General features: G+C 31.2%; 1 protein-coding gene across 3 annotated transcripts in view; it reads left to right on the top strand.

Moving 5' to 3' along the window:
• Window positions 1–20,283, top strand: part of LOC129957647 (ETS domain-containing protein Elk-1-like) — a 116,019-nt gene extending 95,736 nt beyond the window's left edge. For 2 of the 3 annotated variants that reach the window (XM_056070084.1, XM_056070083.1), the window contains one exon: window positions 18,284–20,283. In XM_056070084.1, the coding sequence (XP_055926059.1) occupies window positions 18,284–19,335 (1,052 nt within the window). In that variant the 3' untranslated portion in view covers window positions 19,336–20,283. Of the gene's footprint in view, window positions 1–16,795; window positions 17,474–18,283 lie in introns of those variants that run through there. The other variant, XM_056070085.1, reaches the window with a different exon arrangement.
• The last annotated feature ends 405 nt before the right edge of the window (window positions 20,284–20,688 follow it).

Genomic DNA, 20,688 nt, shown 5'->3' with positions numbered 1-20,688 from the left:
TTTGATATATAGACTGCTTATCAAATTACTTTCTTTGTAATTCGTTTCGCTTTTATCAGATTCACAGACAGACCAACAGACATGATTCCAAACTTTTTTCCCCCCTGATTCAGAAATGTTATGATAATGACTGCACATCGTATTCGAGAAACTAAGAATGGCGGAAGTTTAAGCTGTATTAACTAACATTTAACGTATACCTTTCCTAGAAATGCAGAATTAAAAAGAGAAAATACATTTACATTATTTTTATTATTAAAAAAAATTATTGCTATTTTTAATCTATTCGTATGCACTAGAAGGCGCCTCAAAAATCGCTATAAAATTCGTCAAACGATATTTCTATTTCAAATATTAAGGATTCAGCGTTTCTGATAATTTAAAATTTACGATTACAGATTTTTGTTACTGATAAGATAATCGTATGTTAGATGTTTTGATTCTTTTGCGTAGGCTAATTATGTAATGATGTTACGAATAATGACGTTCGCGTAATGCGGTGTAAGGAAGTTCCATTGCTCCGCAGGAACATTCTAAAATTTGTTCGAGGATTATGGTTTCTTCTAATTACCCAATATGGCATTCGCGTTTATCAATCACAGTTGCAGTGATAGACGGGAAACCGGACGGTCGATTTCTCGTGCAGGAAATCATCCGCTGTCATCATTTCTGCAGACGACTTTTTGGGACTTTTTTTTCACCTTGAAAAGGAGTTATTTTGCGAAAGTGTTTCCTGTAGCGAAAAGCGAGTTCTTTAATTACGCCCTGCAGAACAATGAATGCACGGCTGCATTCGCTCTTGCAGAGAAGAAAAAAATGTTTCGAAACTTTGATTTTCTCAGAAATTTCGTTTCCTCTTCTTGCTGGTATTCTTACTTTAGTTCGTTTTTAAGCGCTGATGAATGGATCAGACGATTATCAGTTCATCACTTTTTCTGATAGTTTTTGTTTATTTTTATCGTCTGAATCATTGAAATGTGCGGAATAAACAAACAAACGATTTTTGTGAAATAACTAGCTTTTTTTTCCTGTATTTTATTTATTTAGGCCTTTTATTTCATTTTGAATTGTAATTATTATTCTTTAAATTCTCTTATTTCATATTCTTTTAGTTTATTCTTAATATTCATACATTTAAGATTTTTAATCTAGACTATTAAATCGCATACGAACATGTTCCTTAATGTTTTATTTAAAATTTGAACCGGCTTAAAATTGTTGTTTTATTGTTCTGAAATTAGTGCATAAAAGGTTTGTTTAAGGGTGTGAAGGAGGAATGTTTAAACTTCCGTTTTTAGAACTTTACGAATGCCATCTTGACGACGAATTCCATTTTTTATAATATTCTGCTTCATAATTCTTTAAATTTTTATTTATTTTGCTCCTAATATTTGTGAAATGTTAGTAAGAATCCGTTCTTTAAAGGTTAAAAACGATAAAATGCATTTTCATGATTCTAAATATATACAAAATTCTTCTATTTTCTATCAAATTAAAGCATAGTAAGTGATGAAATAAACAAAAGTTTTAAGGAATGCAGAATAGAAGTTCGTAGTATTTCCAAGAGTTCCCCCCCCCAAGAAACACGATTCCTCAAGGCGTCAAACTAGTCCCCCTATATCATTAACCACAAGATCATTTTATACATTATAATATTAATTTAGTTAGTATTGCTTCTGACTTCTGACGGGTGTCTGAGATGATGCTTGGATGGGACAAAAAGAAAATGGATTTGAAGACATTACCGAATAAGCATTTGGAGCTAATTAGGCTTCGAGGCGAGACGTATTTCTACTTAAATCGTCATGGTAATTGCATGGTAGAAAATACATTTGCATAACTCGTTGAATTGACGAAAGTTTCGAACTATGTGATGGATAGAACGATCCTAAAGAACGTTGCAGTCGATAAATATTAAGAAATTCGAATCCTTTCTGATGTGCAGATTTTTTTTCTTCATATTTTTAACAACACTGGATAAAGATATTTATAATTGTAAAAAAATTGTTGGAATTACCGATTTACACTAACATTTATTTACAGATGTTTTTCCCCGACACCTTTACTATCTTATTATTGCAATATCTTGTGTATACAGGACATCTAAAAAATATTCAACAGGTTGCATACATTTTCGAATATTTCTTGTGGAATATTGCAGAAAGAGAAGATTGTGTGCGGATCGTTTATTATTTGCCTTTTTTTTATTTGCATTTTTTTCACCGGAGTTTTTTGTCATCTTCATGTAGCTGTGTGCATGCAATGATCGGGAGGTACGTGGTGTGATTTACTGTGGCCTGCGCATTGTTTTTCTGATGGATCGTCGTTTTCCTGCATTTTGGAGAAAATCGCGAATTTCGCTTGCAGGGCTAGGGGTGAGGAGGAAGGTTCAATTTATTCGCCAATTGTCTCTCCCATTGTCTTCGAGTGTTCGCAGCTAAGGAAAGTAGAGGGTATTTTTCTTTTCTTTTTCTTTCTTAATTTCGTTGTGGGTCAGTGTTTCAGGAGAAATTTTTTTCGGCGACCCTTTTACCTCACGTCTTCTGTGACAGTTAGTGTCCAAAACACTGGAACACGAAGATCACGTTTTGTCCTTTCTTGACCACGTTGTTATTGAATGATGTTTTCTGTGGTAACGAGAAATTATACACACAGCAGTTAGTGTGTTAATGCTCACGATATTTGTTAACCCGAAATTTATTTCATTTGGAATTCCAAGTTAGCCAAATTATTCGGTACGTTTTTACTTCTTCCACTTTATGAGGGACACAATTTTGAATGGGAGGGGCACTGGGGTAAATTACTGCTTCTGAAGAAATATAAGCGTTAAGAAAATTTTACACTTCGTTCATAAAAGTCAGCTAAATTCGATCAAACTACCTAATTCGAAAGAATTTGAAAGAAAACAAACAATAAACTGTCAAAATAATACATATTATTTGAATAGAAAATTACATTTCTTAAGGAGGAAAAAACAGCGTTAAGTATGTTTCGAGTAACAAAAGTAATTTTGTGCACTCGGGTAGCTCATATGAAGACAATTCTAAATGGTGCATCATTTTAGCTTTTCTTGATTTCTTTTATTGCGATAAATACCTACGTATAGAGCTCTAAGAAGTGACGAATCAATTCTTATTAAAAATTCTATTTATGTTGTTTTATTTTTCACTTCTCGAAGCAATAATTTGTGTCCTTATATTCAACGAAAAATCAGACATTTAAGTATTTTTCTGAGAGCAATTTACTTATAATAAGTTAATGTTACTAATAAAATACCAATTGAACATATTGCTGTTAAAACGATTGGAAGATTAATGCATTTGTTGCATCATCTGTCAATGTCTTAAAGCCATTTAGATACAAACTGTGTCTTTTTAGATATCGTTGCACCAAATAACTGCAAAATTAACAATGTAAAACCACAAGGCTTTCAACAGCACTGAAAAATAAATTTAATACTTCTTATGTGTGCAATGCATTGCAGATAAGAAAAAGGAAAGCAACCACCACTGACTGTTGGAGAGGGATAAGATTCTTCATCTGGTGGTAGTGGGCCTAGAAGGGGTTAGATGAGAGGCAAGAAAAAAAGAACCACGAAAGTGGGATTAAAAAAACTCTGAAAAATGCCAGCGAAGTCGTGAAAAAGAAAAAAAGAAACCTTCCGTAGCAGAACGGGTCTTGAGATTCTGCCCGGGCCTTGGGGAGGCGCCAATCTCCAACATCCGGGTCACTTCTTCGGGTCAGAGCGAGCGACACGAATTGAGCACCTCCCCCCCATCCCTTTCGGGGTTGCCGTAATTTTTTTCTTGTATTTTTATTTATTATATTCTCCCCGGCGTTTTCGATCTCATGTCGAATTCTTAACTCTCTCTCCCCCCTGTTCTGTTTGAAGCTTTTTTTTTTCTTTTGCGGTATCCATTGCGCAGTGTTGTGACGGTAAACCCCAGGAATCGGGGGTGTAGAGGGAGCATCCCCCTCATTCCAGGGTTAGAGGTTGATGACCCCCTAGTTTCAAAATAATGCGCCCTTACCGCGTATATCGTGAAAATTCAAAATATTTTTGGAGTTCAGGACGGTGCCCTGTGGTCGTTCATTCTGAGACGCTATGATCTTTGTTGATTCCTATGTCCTGAACTTAAAAAATATTTTGCAATATATATGAATATAAGCGTACAGTGTATATAGTGTTATGTAGTATATAACAGTATAATATATATATATATATATATATATATATATATATATATATATATATATATATATATGCATAAGAAGAGTATAAATTTTCAAATACTCAATTTTTGCATTAAAAAACCCTTGCAAAATTTTCAATCATAGCCATATAATCAGCCTTTTCTTCTATTTGCAAATTATAATTTAAAAAAAATTAAGATACTTTTATCTTTCAAAGTAAAGTCCTCTTTCTCTGATTTTTAAAATTCTAGTTTTTGATTCGCGTAATTCTACATAATGTTGTGTTTCGAAACTGGAAGAGGCAGACCATTGTTGACATATCAGGATGTCAAGAGATTTCAAATGAAATAAAAATGCAGGGAATAGGAACAGTGGTTGAGGCTCAGAGATTGGTATTATTGTTTTGATAATTATTTTAGTATCCGATTAAGAATGATGTTAATAATATGATCACACTATTTTTTAATAACATATCGATCTATGTAAATATTTATAATATGTTAACGATTCATGATATAGAAATGATCCTTATTACTTTTTGGCGAATGGCAGCAATCAAATGTAAACAAACCAACGCTTTAAATAATTTCACTGAACACTTTCACAACTGCATTTAATTTAATGCTTCGTTTAGCTAATTATTGGAACTATAAAATATTATTAGAATCGCTTGGAAAAGGGTTCAGTCAGAGGAAAGAAATGTAAATGAAATCAAGAATCTAGCATCAAGCAGAAGCAAAGCAAAATTAATCTTAGTTAACCGTCGCCATACAAGTAATCACTATGACATGATCGTTAAAGCATGAAATCCGTTACTTTATGCAATGTATTTCATGAAATAACCACAAAAATTCTTTGAAATAACATAAATCATGAAGTTTCTTTATATGAAATGTCTGATAGATCGGCTATTTCATGAAGTAAGCAAGAATTCTATAAAATAAATGAATTATGTAATTTAACGTTAATGTAGATATTTTATTTTGTGTAAGTGGTAATTAGTTGTAAATTGATTTTATTCCAGTTTTATTAAATAACAAAATGAAATTTTGACAAATATATTGCATACTAAAAGTTTGAACTACATATAAAAAAAGCCAATATTCTGGGCGATCAAATTGGTTGCAATAGGCGGCTAGTTTAGTAATAATTCTCAGAAGCACGATGTTTCAAATATTTATAGCAGCAACTTTTTAAGGCAGCGTTGCCTTTGCCGTCCATTTATATAAAAAATTCTGTTCGTTATGATTAATGATTCAACATATCGATCCCATATAGTCAGTTTTCAAAGAATATGCTACATTTTTATAAATTTATGGATTTTTTTTTTATCTTGCCTGTAATGACTGCAATACAATAAGTTTTTTATATTATACTGTACTGTTTATTGTGTCTGGATTTCATTATTCTGTAGCTTTGCAAATAAGTTATGGATGTGAGAAATTCTATCTTATGATCAGTATAAGAATCACACATCCAAACAGCTGATTCATCATTTTATAAATTTGCTGTATGAGAAATATATTTTCTGTAAAATCTTCAGAAGCGTATGCCATATGTAAAATAAATAAGTTGACAATAAAAGGATTTGTATTCTAAGTATAATATTAATGAAACGTCGATATGCATAACGACCTGCTACTTATTGTGAACAGATGCATGCAAACATCACAAAAGTTCTAGTATGGCTGAAATTTTTTCACCTTTTTGATGATGCATTTACATTTTTCAATCTCCATTTTATATTATTTTAATTTTTGTTGCTTTGATCCATTATGGACCGGCTTTAAAAAAAATCACATTTTGACATTACATTCTATTATATCTCTATGCTTGAATATTACTGCATCGAACCCATAATTATCCATGCTTTCTTGCAGATACCAAAATAATCCAGATTATTCCTCATCGAAAAATCCTCGGGGTCTTTTTAGGAAACAAAAGAACCTTAATGTTTTGAGAAATTTGCTATCACTAACCCAGTTCCACAGATGATAAACTTCAAAATCTAGGTCACCCTTAAAAAGAATGGCCTCATTTGATTAAAAATTTTTTTTATCTTAATATGCGATGGTTATGTGCGAACGGAACTGATAAAAAAAAAAATATTTGTATTGTAAGCACGCAAAAGGACTTAATTCATGTCAAAACTCTTATCGGAAGCAATACGAATTTATTAGCTTACTTGCCTCGAGTGTGAAAATTTGAATTTGTTATTTTTATAATAAAGTAAGCTTATTTGCTTTGAATGTTAAATTGATTTTAATTCCTTAGCTAAGTCGAGTGTATCCGATAAAAGGAATTTCATAAGAATTGAAACCAGAAGCAGTAAGTTTTGGATTTTGAAATTAAAGAATTTTATTTAATACTTACTGTTAGTTGCGGTTATGTTTTTTTTTAATCTGCTTTAATGACACCACAGTCACACATCGAAATTTTTTAAATTCTCTTCCTTTATGTAAGAACGGAAAGAATCATTAATCAGTATTTACATTTTATTATCCTCATGATTTATTTAGCTCGTTTATCATTTACTTTTTGTTTGGCAAGCATAGCCTCAATAGCTTTTCACCTTTTGGCATTTTCAGACGGGAAAAAAAAAAAAAAAAAAAACCCTTTATTCAGAACCCACACACAAACACTAAAGAAGGCACAATTATTTAAATCTCATTTTATAGTAAAATTTTTATGCAAACTGCAAACGATTTAATAAATAAAAAATAATTGCAGACATTTTCATTGGCATTGCCATTTGTATCCGATGCACATAGTCGATTCATTTTCCACTAAATACTCTGCAAATATTTCCTAATTTGTAACATGTTTTGTAAACTTAAGTTAAAATTCTTTGCATTATTTATTAATTAAACATTATATAATTATTGTATCAGCTAAAATTTTAAAACATGAAGTCTTTTATTTGAGTATTTTGTCAGTTTTAAAAATGATTCAAATAAATGAAGATTATGCATTGTATCGGCATGATTTTACAGCTGCAATGAATTCCGAAATATCTGAAATTTACTGGCAAGTATTGCGCAAATTATCATCTACATAGCGCTGATAAAAGCGAATAAAGGAGCATAAGAAAAAAAATTATTCGAGAATTGTGTTTTTTCTTTCTACCCATGTAATGCATTTTGTGCATTTGAGATGCCGAAATCCGCAATCAGTCATCGAGAACGACGCTTTAGAATTGTTGCGGAAGCATAAAAAAAAAAAAAAAAAAGAATAATGGCAATAAAAATATTAAAAAAAAAGTCAAACTTCCGAAATTTTTCCATTCTGCTGGGACGCGTTGAAAAGTACGTCCCGAATATTCGATTCCGATTCACGTCATAAAATCGCTTGCACAGGAACGCGACGGTTTCCGAAGCGTCGAATCATAACTTCGAATTGTCTTCTTAGCCAAGAATGAAAAGAATAACGGGGAGAGGGAAGGGGAGGAAAAAAAAATAATAAAGAATAAATAGAAAAATGTGATCGCTTTACCGGAACCTAGATAACAGCTGCTTAACCTCTACGAAGCGTTAAAAGGAAGAAAAACCGACTCATCGCTTCTTTTTCTATATCATTTTTTAAAAAGTTCTTTTCGGTTTAAATATCATTATTCATGTTAATTTATTCTATTGAGTATATCATGAAAGCTTACTCACATCTGCAAGCATTGGAAACGGTAATTAATGAGCAGTCAAGAGGGTTAGAAATTATGCAATTTTTCGAGGAAGCTATTCTTTGTTTATTCCAACCATCAAAATTATACGCGTTCTGCTTGCTTAATGGTTTGCTAATTCATGAGGTAAATCCGTTGAAAAAAATAATTTATTTCTCAGAATACAGACGAAAAGTATATGAAACATATATATATTTTTCGTAGTATCGTGTTCTGACTCGATTGATGAGAATACTTGTATTATAAAATTTCCAAAGAAATTGAAAATATGAATAAGAATTTATGATATTAATAATTCAGTAGAAGTTATAAGTATAAATTTTCAAATTTACTAATTGTTGAATTGATTACTAAATCTATGATGAAAGACGATATAATTACTAAATCGTAATTCTTTATAATCATAAATAACTATAAAGGTATTCTTTTAAATAATCATAAATAACTATATAAAGGTATCCTTTTAAATAATATTGGTATTGTCAAAACTGCCACCATGATTTATATTGCTGCATCACTATTATTTCATGATTTATATTGCTGCATTGCTAATGATTTTCCAAAGTATTGCCATTTTAATTTGGGAAAATAATTAATGCTGCCTGAAAAAAAATTCTTATTTTGTAATATTACAAATATTCTTATTTATGATTTAAAATTCGAAATACCGTTATATTGACGAAACATCATCGAAAAGGGTGTTTATTTAAGGATATTATCTTGGGAAATCTCTGTCAGATATACTTAATCTGTGATTATATTTTTGTTTTTTAACAAAGTACTTCTTGTGTGATGTGAGCGTTTTTCCGATGTATATGATATAATAAGACGTAGTGATCGCAAACGATAGTAAATTTCAATAGTGTAATTTGTTTATCTCTACCTAAAATAATACATCAATATAAAAAAAAGAAAGGAAAAAAAAAAAAGATATTGTTTATATCGAAAAAACATTCTGATTGAAATTTTTAATATTTTACAGAAAAAAAAGGCGATTTGGTTTGGAGACCACTTAATAAAACATTATGATGCAGAAAAATATTAAAATTTTGCTATTTAGATAGCTAATACATATTCTTTTGTGATATTTTATTTTAAAAAAATTAAAACTCCATTTATCGTAACCCTAAACGTGCAATGGCATTCAACTCCATGATTGACAGTCGAATTTGCATCGGCAATGATATTCCACTGTGCAAGCATGCAGGACGTCAAGTTCCGCCTCATATCAATAGCCAGATACTCATTTCAAAAGAGATACGGTCCATAAAATGTTCCCTTTTGTCTGTGTTTACAGTTATTAATTACGGGCGAGATCTACAGTGGAGTCATCGTTGAGCGAGAGATGACTCTTCGACGGGCCGATTATGTCATGGCCGCGGGCGGTGGTGCGTTAATGAAAAGAACTTCACTGATGACTCCGGGTTGTAATTGCGGTGGCCAAATAGGCGGAAGTAACGGAAATAGTTGCGAGGGGGAAACAGCCCAGTTCCGGTTCGTCCCGGGCCTGTGGGTGAGAGGGTTGCTAGAGTTTGGCGAGTTAGCTTTGCACATTGCGATTTTACAATTTCATTTAAAGCGGGGGTTACTTTACTGGTGGTTTTTTTCTTGATTTTATTCCTTTTTGCAATCCGTATGACAATGATTTCTTCAATATTAAACTATGACTTTCATTATTTATATATAATCATGTTTTTTTTAATGTTGTTATAAATACCCAAAACTATTTATGCATTATCTAAAAAGAAAGTTACATTTGTTTATTCATTTCCATTGAAGGAATACATTTTCATTTTGAAACCAACAATTAATAGGTTTGATAGGGCAACAAATAATGCATTGTAATGCATAATTTAGCATAAATCCTATATTATTCTATAAATCAATAATACGTTGCGAATGCACATTGAAAATACTAACTATCCCTTTCTGCTCTTAAATGTCTATGTTACAGAAAAAAATGAGTTGTTCAAATTGTTTGGTAAAATTACTGAATTGCTAAAAACCCTTTTTTTTTTTTTTTTTTTTTTTGCAAATGTGCTGCCATCAGTAAAATTGTCTGCGAGATTTGATAATAGATTACAATAATTAGGATTTTTAAAATTTCAAGTAAATTGCTGGGAATATTTTCAAACTATGATTAATTTATTATATTTTTATTGCTGTAGAAATATTAGTTTGGACAGTTAAATACAATCAGAAGCAAACGTGACTATGATTTTTTTTCAAAGCATTTTTTTACTATACGCATTTAAAATCATTACACATCTGATTACATCATGCGTAGAATTAATTCACTTATCACAAAAATATTAGCATTTAAATTTTTGAGCTAATTTTTTTGTTTAATGTGTTAATTAAATCGTATAAAGCTTTGTGAATGCAGCTCTATAGAAGGGGGAAAAAAAAAAAAGATAAGTCGTTGATATATCAAAATTATTTTAACTATTACAAGATTTTATTTGTTAAATTCGTTACTCTGAAAGAATATTCTGTGAAGGTTTAAACTGATATTTTCTTGTTAAGCTTTTTAAAAAAATAAATTCAACCTCAAGAATATTTTTGAAATACAGTTATGTAATAATTGCATTGTTCTTTACTTTAGATCATTAGTAAAGTCAGTGAAAATTTATAGAAAAAAAAAATTGTGCATTACTGAGAAAGAAACTCTTCAAATGAAAAGTAAACTAATAATTATCGCATAATGATTTATTTGCATATCTTTTTTTATGGCACGAATGCAAACTGTTGTTATTTATATTCATTACTATTTTAAAATCGATTGCAGAATCAGTATTGTACTGCTTATAATTTCACTTTAATAGCTTATTAATAGAAAACTATTTTTTATATTTAATTCTGCAGAACTAATGGCGTTATTGATTTTAAAAAAATCATAATTTTGGAATTAAAACTGAGTCATTAAAAGCACAAGATCTTATTTTTAAAACGCATGAAGATATATTATTGTGATTCTGTAATTTTTAAAAAAATTAGAACTATACAAATTTTATATCAATTTTTTTCTAAGCCAAAGAAAAGATATTTGCCCTATTCAGACGATTTCCTACGTTTCACAGCCAAATGCTGGAAATCAAAACATAAATAATCTAGTATTCTAGATGATGAAGTTATCGTCTGCCTGAAAAGAGTTGAGTTGTTGCTTCTCCAAGAAACATCTGTGACGGATCGAGGATTCTGCGTATCGGCGTGTCGTAATCGGTTATCGTTCGCTTTCATCCCTTTCGGTTGTGGAAATTCGGCTGAGCTCATACAGAGTTGTCCCTCCCTCCTCTCTGCCACTTCGTTTCTCGTTTGCAGTTGAGGGGGGAAAAAATAAAAAAGTGAGGAGGGATGAGATTTCGAGCCGGAACTCTGCAGATTCCTGGGGCGCGCGTGACCTTGCCCGGGATTCTGCGAGGCCTCATCGCTTCTTTTGAAGCTGCATTGCTCGATAGGATCGCTCAATCTCCCCAGGGCTATGCGTTTTTTTAAAGAAACTTTTCTTTTTTGTTCTACCAGCCGAAGGAAAAAAGCTACTTAATAAGCTATATATATTAGATTCATGTCCAAAATTGTAACCGTCATTGCATTGTTTACGTTAATTTCATTGTTCTGTAACGTATCTTCAAATAACCGGGTTTAAAAAAAGAACGATATTTTTTATTTGCATTTTAACTATCACTCGCTTAAAAAAAACAAAAAAAAAAAGTGAATTCGTTTAATGAAGAATTTTCAGTTTAGTTTTGACCCATTTTGGAATTTTCATATAGCTCAGATTTTTATCCTCTCTATTCCATTAAAACCAAAGTTAGTTGAATGATTAATAAAATAAACTGATAATTAAATACATAGTCAATTAAAAGAATTTTTCAAAATATATACAGTTTGTTGAGGCTTACGTCATTTTCAAATGATTTGGAATTTTTTGAATATGTTGCCAATCATCTGGTAATGAAAATATTTCCGACTATCTTAGAATCCTGGTAATAATAAATAAAAAAATATTGCTGAAAAAAATCGTTTGCTAGCTGAAATAATAAAAAGAGGAAAGGTTTTCAAAATAATGATTTTATTTTAATGTGTGATTCGGTTAACGAGAATTAATTTTATTCATTATTTAAAATAATACAGCATGTAATGGAATAAAAAATTGTGGAACTTTATTTTAGAAATCTGTTTTCTTCGAATTTCTTGCATTTTTCTTGGGAATTTAGAATGATCGTATGATAGGTATAATGAATGAATAGATTTCTATTCCTAATATACCAAGTTGCTTATAAACCTTAATATCGTAATTTTATTTTTAAAAATTGATAAAAACACAGCCAATTTATTATGTTCTTATTCAAAACTTCATTGCATCTTCTTATTTTACCATATTATGAGGCTGATATAAGAAAGCAAAAGAAAATATTTGAGATTTTTTTTTTATTCAGCTGAATCGAAAATTTTCTCATGATTTCCGTTTGGCAGAATATTCCGTTTAGGCAATTGCTGCTTCCTTTCGAACAATAGTCGCGAACACCTTTTCCGTTTTCGTAATGCACCGGAAGGATGCTGTGAATAAAAACAATCAAGTGCATTACATAATTTCGGCATATCTGATGTTCCGTTGGGTTGCTTCACTTAAAATGTACGCAATAGCAGTGCGCTTGCACAGGTAAACTGAATGCATTTCATTAAATTATTCTGTATTTCAATTTTCCTTGGAATATACTTTTAGTGAGTGATTGAATTTTAAATTTTGATAAATTATTTTGAGTATTTATTTCTCTAAAAATTCTTTATTATTCTTTTTTTATTATTCTTTTTAATAGGTTTTCTTCTATTTAATAATAGTTTTCTTTTTTTAAATTTTTTTTAGCCGAACGTTTTTTTTTAAGTCGAAATTTTTTATTTGTTAAATCACTGTTTGTTCATAGAAGTAATCTGTTTTTCACTGTCTGTTTCATTGTTATTATAACAATATAAAAATATTTAATGATCAAAATTTGTATTTAACTCATAATATTTAAAGTTTAGGTATTGGGTACATTGTGAATATATATATATAATATAATGTTTAAACACAACTCTTTATCAAGCGAATGTAAGTATTAATAAATTGTACAGAATTAAAAGGCTTACGCTTAATATCAATGAATATTTTTGAAGCTTTAGCGGTGTCGGTTCATAAGTGTGTGTCGAAGTTTTCCCTTGACCAGATTATATTATTTCGGTTTATTTACTTACAAATTTGAATTTTCTTCATTATATTTAGAGTGTTTATTTGCTTCTATAAATTTCATTTATTTTGTAGGATTATCAATTTATAAATATTATATATTTGTGTATAAAATGACGCTGTTTAGATCATTGGCTTAAATTTATTTTTATTTTATTTTATGTAATCGACAAGAAAGACATAAAATAGAAACAAATATACGTCTTTTTGTTTCTGTGGTTGCGTGAGTTGGAAAAAATGCTCACTTTATGATCACTTATTCTCGAATTCAAAGCTTGTATTTAAACAGAAAAAGATGTATGACATCAATGCGATTTCATTTAAGTCTTGGATTCCTTAAATTGTCGACTACAAAAAAAAAAAACAAATTTTGAACATGAGTGTTTAATAGTTGCTCTTGTTTTAGCATAACTTATTTTTACTGAAATCTGATACATTTTTTGGGGGGCTTTTGTTTTATGGCTGAAATTTTTAAATGGTCTTAAAAGACATGTAAAGAGAGAGAGAGAGAGAAATAGCAGCACATAATATATACATTTTTAAGACATGGAAATATTTATTATATGCATTTTTTTATTCTATACGCATTTTCGTAAAAAACTGAAACGAGTTCTCGCATTAATATAAATGATACATCATTGCTTTTTTTTTGTCTGATCTAAATCTTAATTCTTTAATTTAAAGATAAAATGTAGAACTCTTCTTGCTAAACATTGTCTAAGAGGTACAAAACAGCCATTGAAACTACAGAATATGTTAATTTCATTTCCAAAATGGTTAGATAACGTAGTTTGTATTTAATTTCATTGATACCATTCTTGTGAATCAACTTCACACATATCATTAACGAAAAAACAGTTGCACACTATGGTTGAAATTAAAGTGCAGAATAGCCTTTTATTATATGCATCATTACAATCGATAGACCTTGTCTCGAAGTACTTGACGAAAGAGTTTTTATTTATTTATGTATATGCTTTTTTGCATTTGAGCCGTAGTTTCGACTCTGTTTTCCGCATATAATCTTCCTTACCTTATTGTTAAAAACGAGTTACTTCCTCTACGTTTTTTCCTCTTGTGGACATTTGTCTTTTGTTACGTCATGGTAAACTGAAGGTTCAAGATCATTTCCTCTAAGCAGACTAAACTCTAAAATCGTCTGACAAAGAGATTACTATAAATAATTTTTTTAAAAGTGCGTAACCACCAGGAAATATTTTTGATGAGGACAGGAAAATGTTTTATAAAATAATTTCTTTGCGGTGTTTAATGAAGGAAAGGAAAAAAATGGCGGATCAAATCATTTCCATGTTGTTATTTAAATTTGATAATGAGTCTTAACTAATCGGTATAGTGTTATTTTAATTCTTTGGTGGATTTAACCAATTATAGTGCGTTTAGAATATCATTTTCAAAACCATGGATTTGTTTACTAGTTTCGCAAATATGTTATGCCCTCGTTTAGCATTTAATAAGGGTAATAATGATATTTTACAATTCGGCATTTGTGTTTTTTCTTTGTTATTAATTTATTTGTATTGAAAATCAATGCAATGGCGCCATTTTTTTTTTCTTTTATCGATTGTGTAATAAAAAGAATTGATTCAAACTCACGTGACACACGTGAAAAATGGTGCGCTAATATTATTTTGGAATCTATTGAGCATTTTGCAAAGACGTCACATAGTGTAGAAACTTTTGTGTTAATGACGTTTTTTTAACATTAATTTATTTAATGTTTAATATTAATATGTATGAACATTTTGATTCCTCTAAATTTAATTTTGTGAAATAAATTCACTGTCAGCTTGAACTTTCACGAAGTGAAAAGCGTTTTCGCCCCTTATTTAATTTAATGAAAAACCTTAATCGAGAGAAGAAAATTATCTGCTTAAATAGATAGTTTTCAGTTAATAGTTATGAAAATAGTTTAATAAAATATTTTATTTCACTGTTTAGGATTTTTTTATGTTTAAAAACGCTCTTAAAACGTTTCAGAAATAATATAAAATTTACTTCTTGGAACTGGTTTCTTCTGCACATTGAAAAATCTTTCTGTGGGAAAAATATTCTGTTTTTGTTGGCTATCTTTTGAAGCGCCATAAAAAAAATTAACACATTAGTTAAATAAATATTATTTTCTTAATTAGAACTATTATTGAATATTGGGGTTCAGAAAAGCATTTAAGCTATTTAAGCATTACTTTGATTTTGAACGTACTTCTTAATAGCTGCTGCTATTTAATTTTTAATATTAATTTTCTTCCTTAAAATAATATTCATTATTTCTTAAGTTTCCAGATTTAATTTCGATAAAAAATATTTAATTAAAATATTTATGTATGGATTTCATTTACATTTAAAAAAAAATCTAACTTTAATTATGTTTTTAATTTCTATGTCCAGATTTGTCTTCTATTTTTCAACTGTTAATATTATTTCTTTATATTGTCGAATGTACAAGGATTATGCAGAAATGCATTTCAAAATAATGAAAAAATCCCAAAATTTTGATTTGATAAATTATTTTCAGCCTTATAAACTGTAATAACTTAACGAATTGCTTTATTATTCTTTCAAATAATTATTCGTTATTATGGTATTGTAATTTATTTATTTCTCCATTAGATGGCAGCACGACCTATCAGCTGCGTTTTGGAAATGTATATTTTATAACAAATTGTTTAAACTATATCAAACATTATTTCTTAATTAAATGTTCTTGATTAAATATATTTATGATAGCTGATTTTAAGATTTTTTTTTAAGTACATAAACAAATACATATTTATTGTTCATCTTTAGTGCATAAATTCATAAGAAAATTTTAAATGAATATAAGGTTTCTATGATTTAAAAAAAATGGCTTTACGTGATAGAAGATGTACTTTAAAATGATTTCTTCAAAACCAATCGATATTTTAAAAATAATTCTTCAATAATTTCCTTGTCCCTTCTTTTTTATGACATGATTTATTTTCATTTACAAGCTTTAGATGAAAAATGTTGTAAATACATTAATTGTTTTGAAATTCAGTGCGAATATGCCAAGAAAGCAGTAACATTTCTGACACCGCTTATCAAAGTTATGAAAATTTTTTCAATGAAAAAATTATTTGTTAAAGAATAAAATTATATTAAAGTAATGCTGCAAAACTTTACAAATATTCTCAACAGATGGCAGCAGGGAATACTTATTTTGTGTAAACATTCTATAACAAAAGTGAATCAGTTATATTTAAATATATTATTTTTTTTAACTACTTAGCCTTATACGTGTCTGTGGATTAGTATCTGCCTTTTTTAAAAAATATATATAATCTAATCTTAGAGAATTTTTGGTTTCTGTCTTTATATTTATTCCATACTTAAAAACTTAAGAAAATGAAATTGACGTAATAATTAAAAAAAAAAAAAAATTAATAATCTGTTCTAAAAGCAATGTAATTTTTGCCAGCTGATATTAGAATTGATTTGGAGAATCTCTTTGCTTTGACTGTCTTTTAATAAAACCCCTTCCATCCACCTCTCTCTCTTCTTCCTTCTTTCCAAAATGTTTTTCTTCCTTCTCCCGATTTTACGTCATCTGGTTCATCAAGCAGTATAAACGACCATGGAATAGTCCTTTCTATTGTTTTAACCGAATTCCTCTTCGGACACAAATCGCCCCGCCCTTTCACCGTCAAAAGGATGTTTTCACACTCTTTTATCCATAATTTAATTTTGTGGCCGGATTGGAACGCTTTTAATGCGTCCAGCTGCAACTCATATAACTTCGTGCATGATTTCCTGCTTCTGGATCATCGTGATATGCTGGTGATTGATGCTGTCGCATTAAATGGTCAATTACGCACTTGTAGTTTGCAAATCCGAAGACCCCATAACCGCGGACTGGACTCTTTGCAGAAGGATGCTCCAATTGAGAACATCCCCCACTGGTAATGGGGTGCTTCCTTTCCCGCCAGAGCTTCCTCTACCCCAGGAAGCGCATTTCATTAACAGCCGCTTCCTCTCTGCCTTTTTGCAGACCCTGATTTGAAACACACACAAGTTCTGGTTATTAAGTGTCCTTTTCCGTTAACGGTATGTCACGCCCTGGCTCATCTGTTTATGATACTCCAGCGGTGCACTTCTTGCCAGTGACTGCTTAGGATTCAGTGACTGTCGAATCACTGGTATTTCAAAGAGTGATTCGGGAACTGTTATACTGCACAGGATATCCGATCGATACTTGTACATGATGAATGCTAATGTGAGGTGTTAATCTTGAAATATAATAAAATGTGATGTTTGATGCTGACTAAAGAAAGGTCTTGTTAAACGAATTCAGAGAGTAGCATCTCTTGGAACTTAGAAGAAAATGTGGTGGGAAAGTGCAGGTAAAAAATAAAGTTTGTTTGTTTTAACTTTGTTTACAGCTTCCTTTGTAAAAAATTTTTTTTTTTGCAAAAGTTATAATTTTGAATAATTTTTATAGTGGCTTTACTTTGAAATGAATTTTTGTATATTGAATGTATATGAAAATATGCAAACTCAGTTGTAGAAAATTAAATTCTCCGAACATTTTTTTAATTTATGGTTTCATACTTTCTTCTTTCAAATAAACTTGTTGCATCATTTTATTCCTAGTTCCACTTACTTTTAAAGTGTTTTAATAATAAGGATGTCGTTTTCATCATCGTCTTTTAAAAATTATTTTCATATTATTTTCAAAATTAGCTTGACGAACCTACATTTTTTTGAGTGAATTTGCATTCATAATTAAGTTTATAAAAAATCTTTCAAATGATTTTCTTTCTTAAGTATACAATTTATAATTTATTGACTATTAAGAAAATATATGATTTATTTGTGTATATCGAATTTTATTTTCCTGTTAAACATACAGAATACGTATGAATTTAAAGAGCATTCTGTTGCAGGCTATGTTTTAAGGAAGTGTATGTATTTTTTTGCTTGCACGTGTTGAAATTTTATGCCATATAATTTTATACCGTATACATTTTTATATTAATTAAACATGTTTATTGCGTTTGTCCCCAAATTTCCGTCTATATTCAAAAAGTAAATGCAGGCAAATTGCTTGTTCATTATCCATCATTTTAAAATATATGATTACACCATAATAATGAAATTTATCATGCACTTGCTTATTTGTCTTACAAAGCCATTTTTTTAATTCTTTGCAGGGATGGAAACGAATATAACTCTCTGGCAGTTCCTTTTGGAGTTGCTACTCAGCAATCAATATACACACATCATCACATGGACGAACAATGACGGAGAATTTAAGCTTCTCAATGCAGAGGAGGTCGCTCGATTATGGGGCCTTCGTAAAAATAAGCATAACATGAACTACGATAAACTCTCTCGAGCACTGAGATATTATTACGATAAGAACATCATTCGAAAAGTGTTGGGACAGAAATTTGTGTACCGATTTGTGTCTTTCCCAGAAATAGTGAAAACGGAAAACAAGATCCCTTTTCATGTGAAGATGGAGACTATAGGCAAAACCGCCACGCAGCAACCTCAGGCCTTCAGAACTTCCCCACCACCTCCTCAAGCTCACAGTGGCAGCCCTCACTATCTGCCGAAACCTGAGCCTTTATCACCCAGAGCAGCTAGTCTGTGGTTGATGACATCAAGGCATCCAGCTGCTGTTCGCAGAGAAACAAAACGATCTTTCAGTGATGACGACGACGATGCATCTGGATCCCTTCAGGATCACGATGAAGGATCGTGTGACGGACCTCGGGATTTGTCCACCAACGGATCATCTAAGAGGATCAAGTCAGACCCTGAAACCGATTCCTGTCATTCACCTTCAGCTTCGTCTGGCAGTGGTAGCCCTGCTCCTTCCATTGGTGGTAGTAGCACAGGGTCTGGCACAACTATATCCATTCCTCGACCCAAGCCCAAGCCTCCACCGATTGGACCCCTCAGCACCACAGCTTCAGGAAGCCTAAGCTCCCTTCAGACACCTATCATCAGCTTCGCTCCAAGCCCCTTCCTGGGTCAGAACAAGTCTCCTTTCGTGGTGCCTTTCTGGACCCCACTGCCCTTGCCCAGTCCAAGGGGTTATTCTGCATCAAGCACCTCGGGTACGCACTTCCAGTTTCCCACTACCCCTGTGGGTCTGCCCTACTCACCTCTCAGCCCTTTCCTGAGCCACAATTTCCCACATTTCGACCCCAGTATACTGTTGACACCTGGAAAGTCTATTCCTGTCCTGCAGTGAAGGGATAGTTCCAAGATGCCTCTGCACCAACTTTCCTGGCTGTGACAGACCATCAAGCTCACCCAGCTTTTGTATCTTGTGGATTATCTCAGTGTTGAACTCTAAAGGTAAAGAAAGTCATGCACAACTCAGAGGACCATGGGCCTAGCTTCTGTATCGGTTCCTCTTTAAAGGGTCTTATCTCGTAGATTCGATTTAAACGAAGCATCTGTCCATCCATCGTCATTTTGACAAAGCACAATAATCTTTGTTGGCGATTCCAACTGTATCTGTAAAACATTTATTTTCTGGATCTATTTTACATGATTGACAGTGCCTCGAAAGATTACGGTATACAAAACTGTGCCTTTGTTTCTTGCCACGTCCAATAACTTTCACAGTTCTTTTGAGTAGCTATTTTTTGATTCGTTAACCATTCTACAAAAGTTTCTATTTTTGCCTCGCAACAAAACAGTTCAAGGCATCTACTATAAGTGGAAAAAAGATGGTCGCGTCCATCTCTCATTCATCAGATTAGAACTGTTGACTGCTTTCCAGCTAACGAAACAGTATTATTCAAACATGGAATATGTCGACAAATCAAACCTGAATGTACTAGAGCAATGGAACTTTTAACTGTTTTGAGCTTTACTTTATCAGAGCTTTCAGGATCAAGAAATTTTTTGGGAAAAAAATTTTCTACTCTTATTAACACGTGGGTCAAGAACTGTCATCATTCTGTGATAAAAATAAACAAAAAAAATTATTAACTATTTTCAGCACTTTTTTTTACATGGCCTCCGAATATTGGCAGGGGTGTTTGTTCTTCAGAGGATTCTTTTTTTAATGCTAGTCGAACTAGATGGTAGGATAATAAGAACTTCAGAAATAAGACATTAGCCAGTTGATAATGCTTTAGTAAAGTGAAAAAAAAAAAAAAAGAATGATTAATTAACTGAAGTTTCTTTTCCATCCACCATTAAGAAAATGGAGAGAATGGTGTAAAATCCAATATCTTTGTATTATAGTTTTTTCATCAGAATGGACCAAAATATGTATTTTTTTTTTAATGCAAGAATGTACAGCTGGTGAGATCCAGTGCCCGATTAGTTCCTGTATATTCTGATTCAAATTTTAACCTAAGTTGACTTTTGCAAATTGTTCTAACTACTGCAAAAAATTTTTAAATCTGAATTTTTAAAAGCACCTTATAATTTTATTTCATTATATCAAATGCTACTGGTGTGTAGCATTTAATTTCCAACTGAGGAATTTTCGCTCGGAGCTAAGTTGTATGAAGTTTTTGAATATCCGCGTAAGTCAATAATCCGGACCGGTTCCGGATAGTTAACCCGGATTTTCGATAATTTGTGA

This window comes from Argiope bruennichi, chromosome 11 (assembly GCF_947563725.1).
Source record: "Argiope bruennichi chromosome 11, qqArgBrue1.1, whole genome shotgun sequence".
Taxonomy (NCBI): domain Eukaryota; kingdom Metazoa; phylum Arthropoda; class Arachnida; order Araneae; family Araneidae; genus Argiope; species Argiope bruennichi.
The sequence above is the reverse complement of the archived record's forward strand: the minus strand, read 5'-3'. Positions and strand labels throughout refer to the sequence as shown.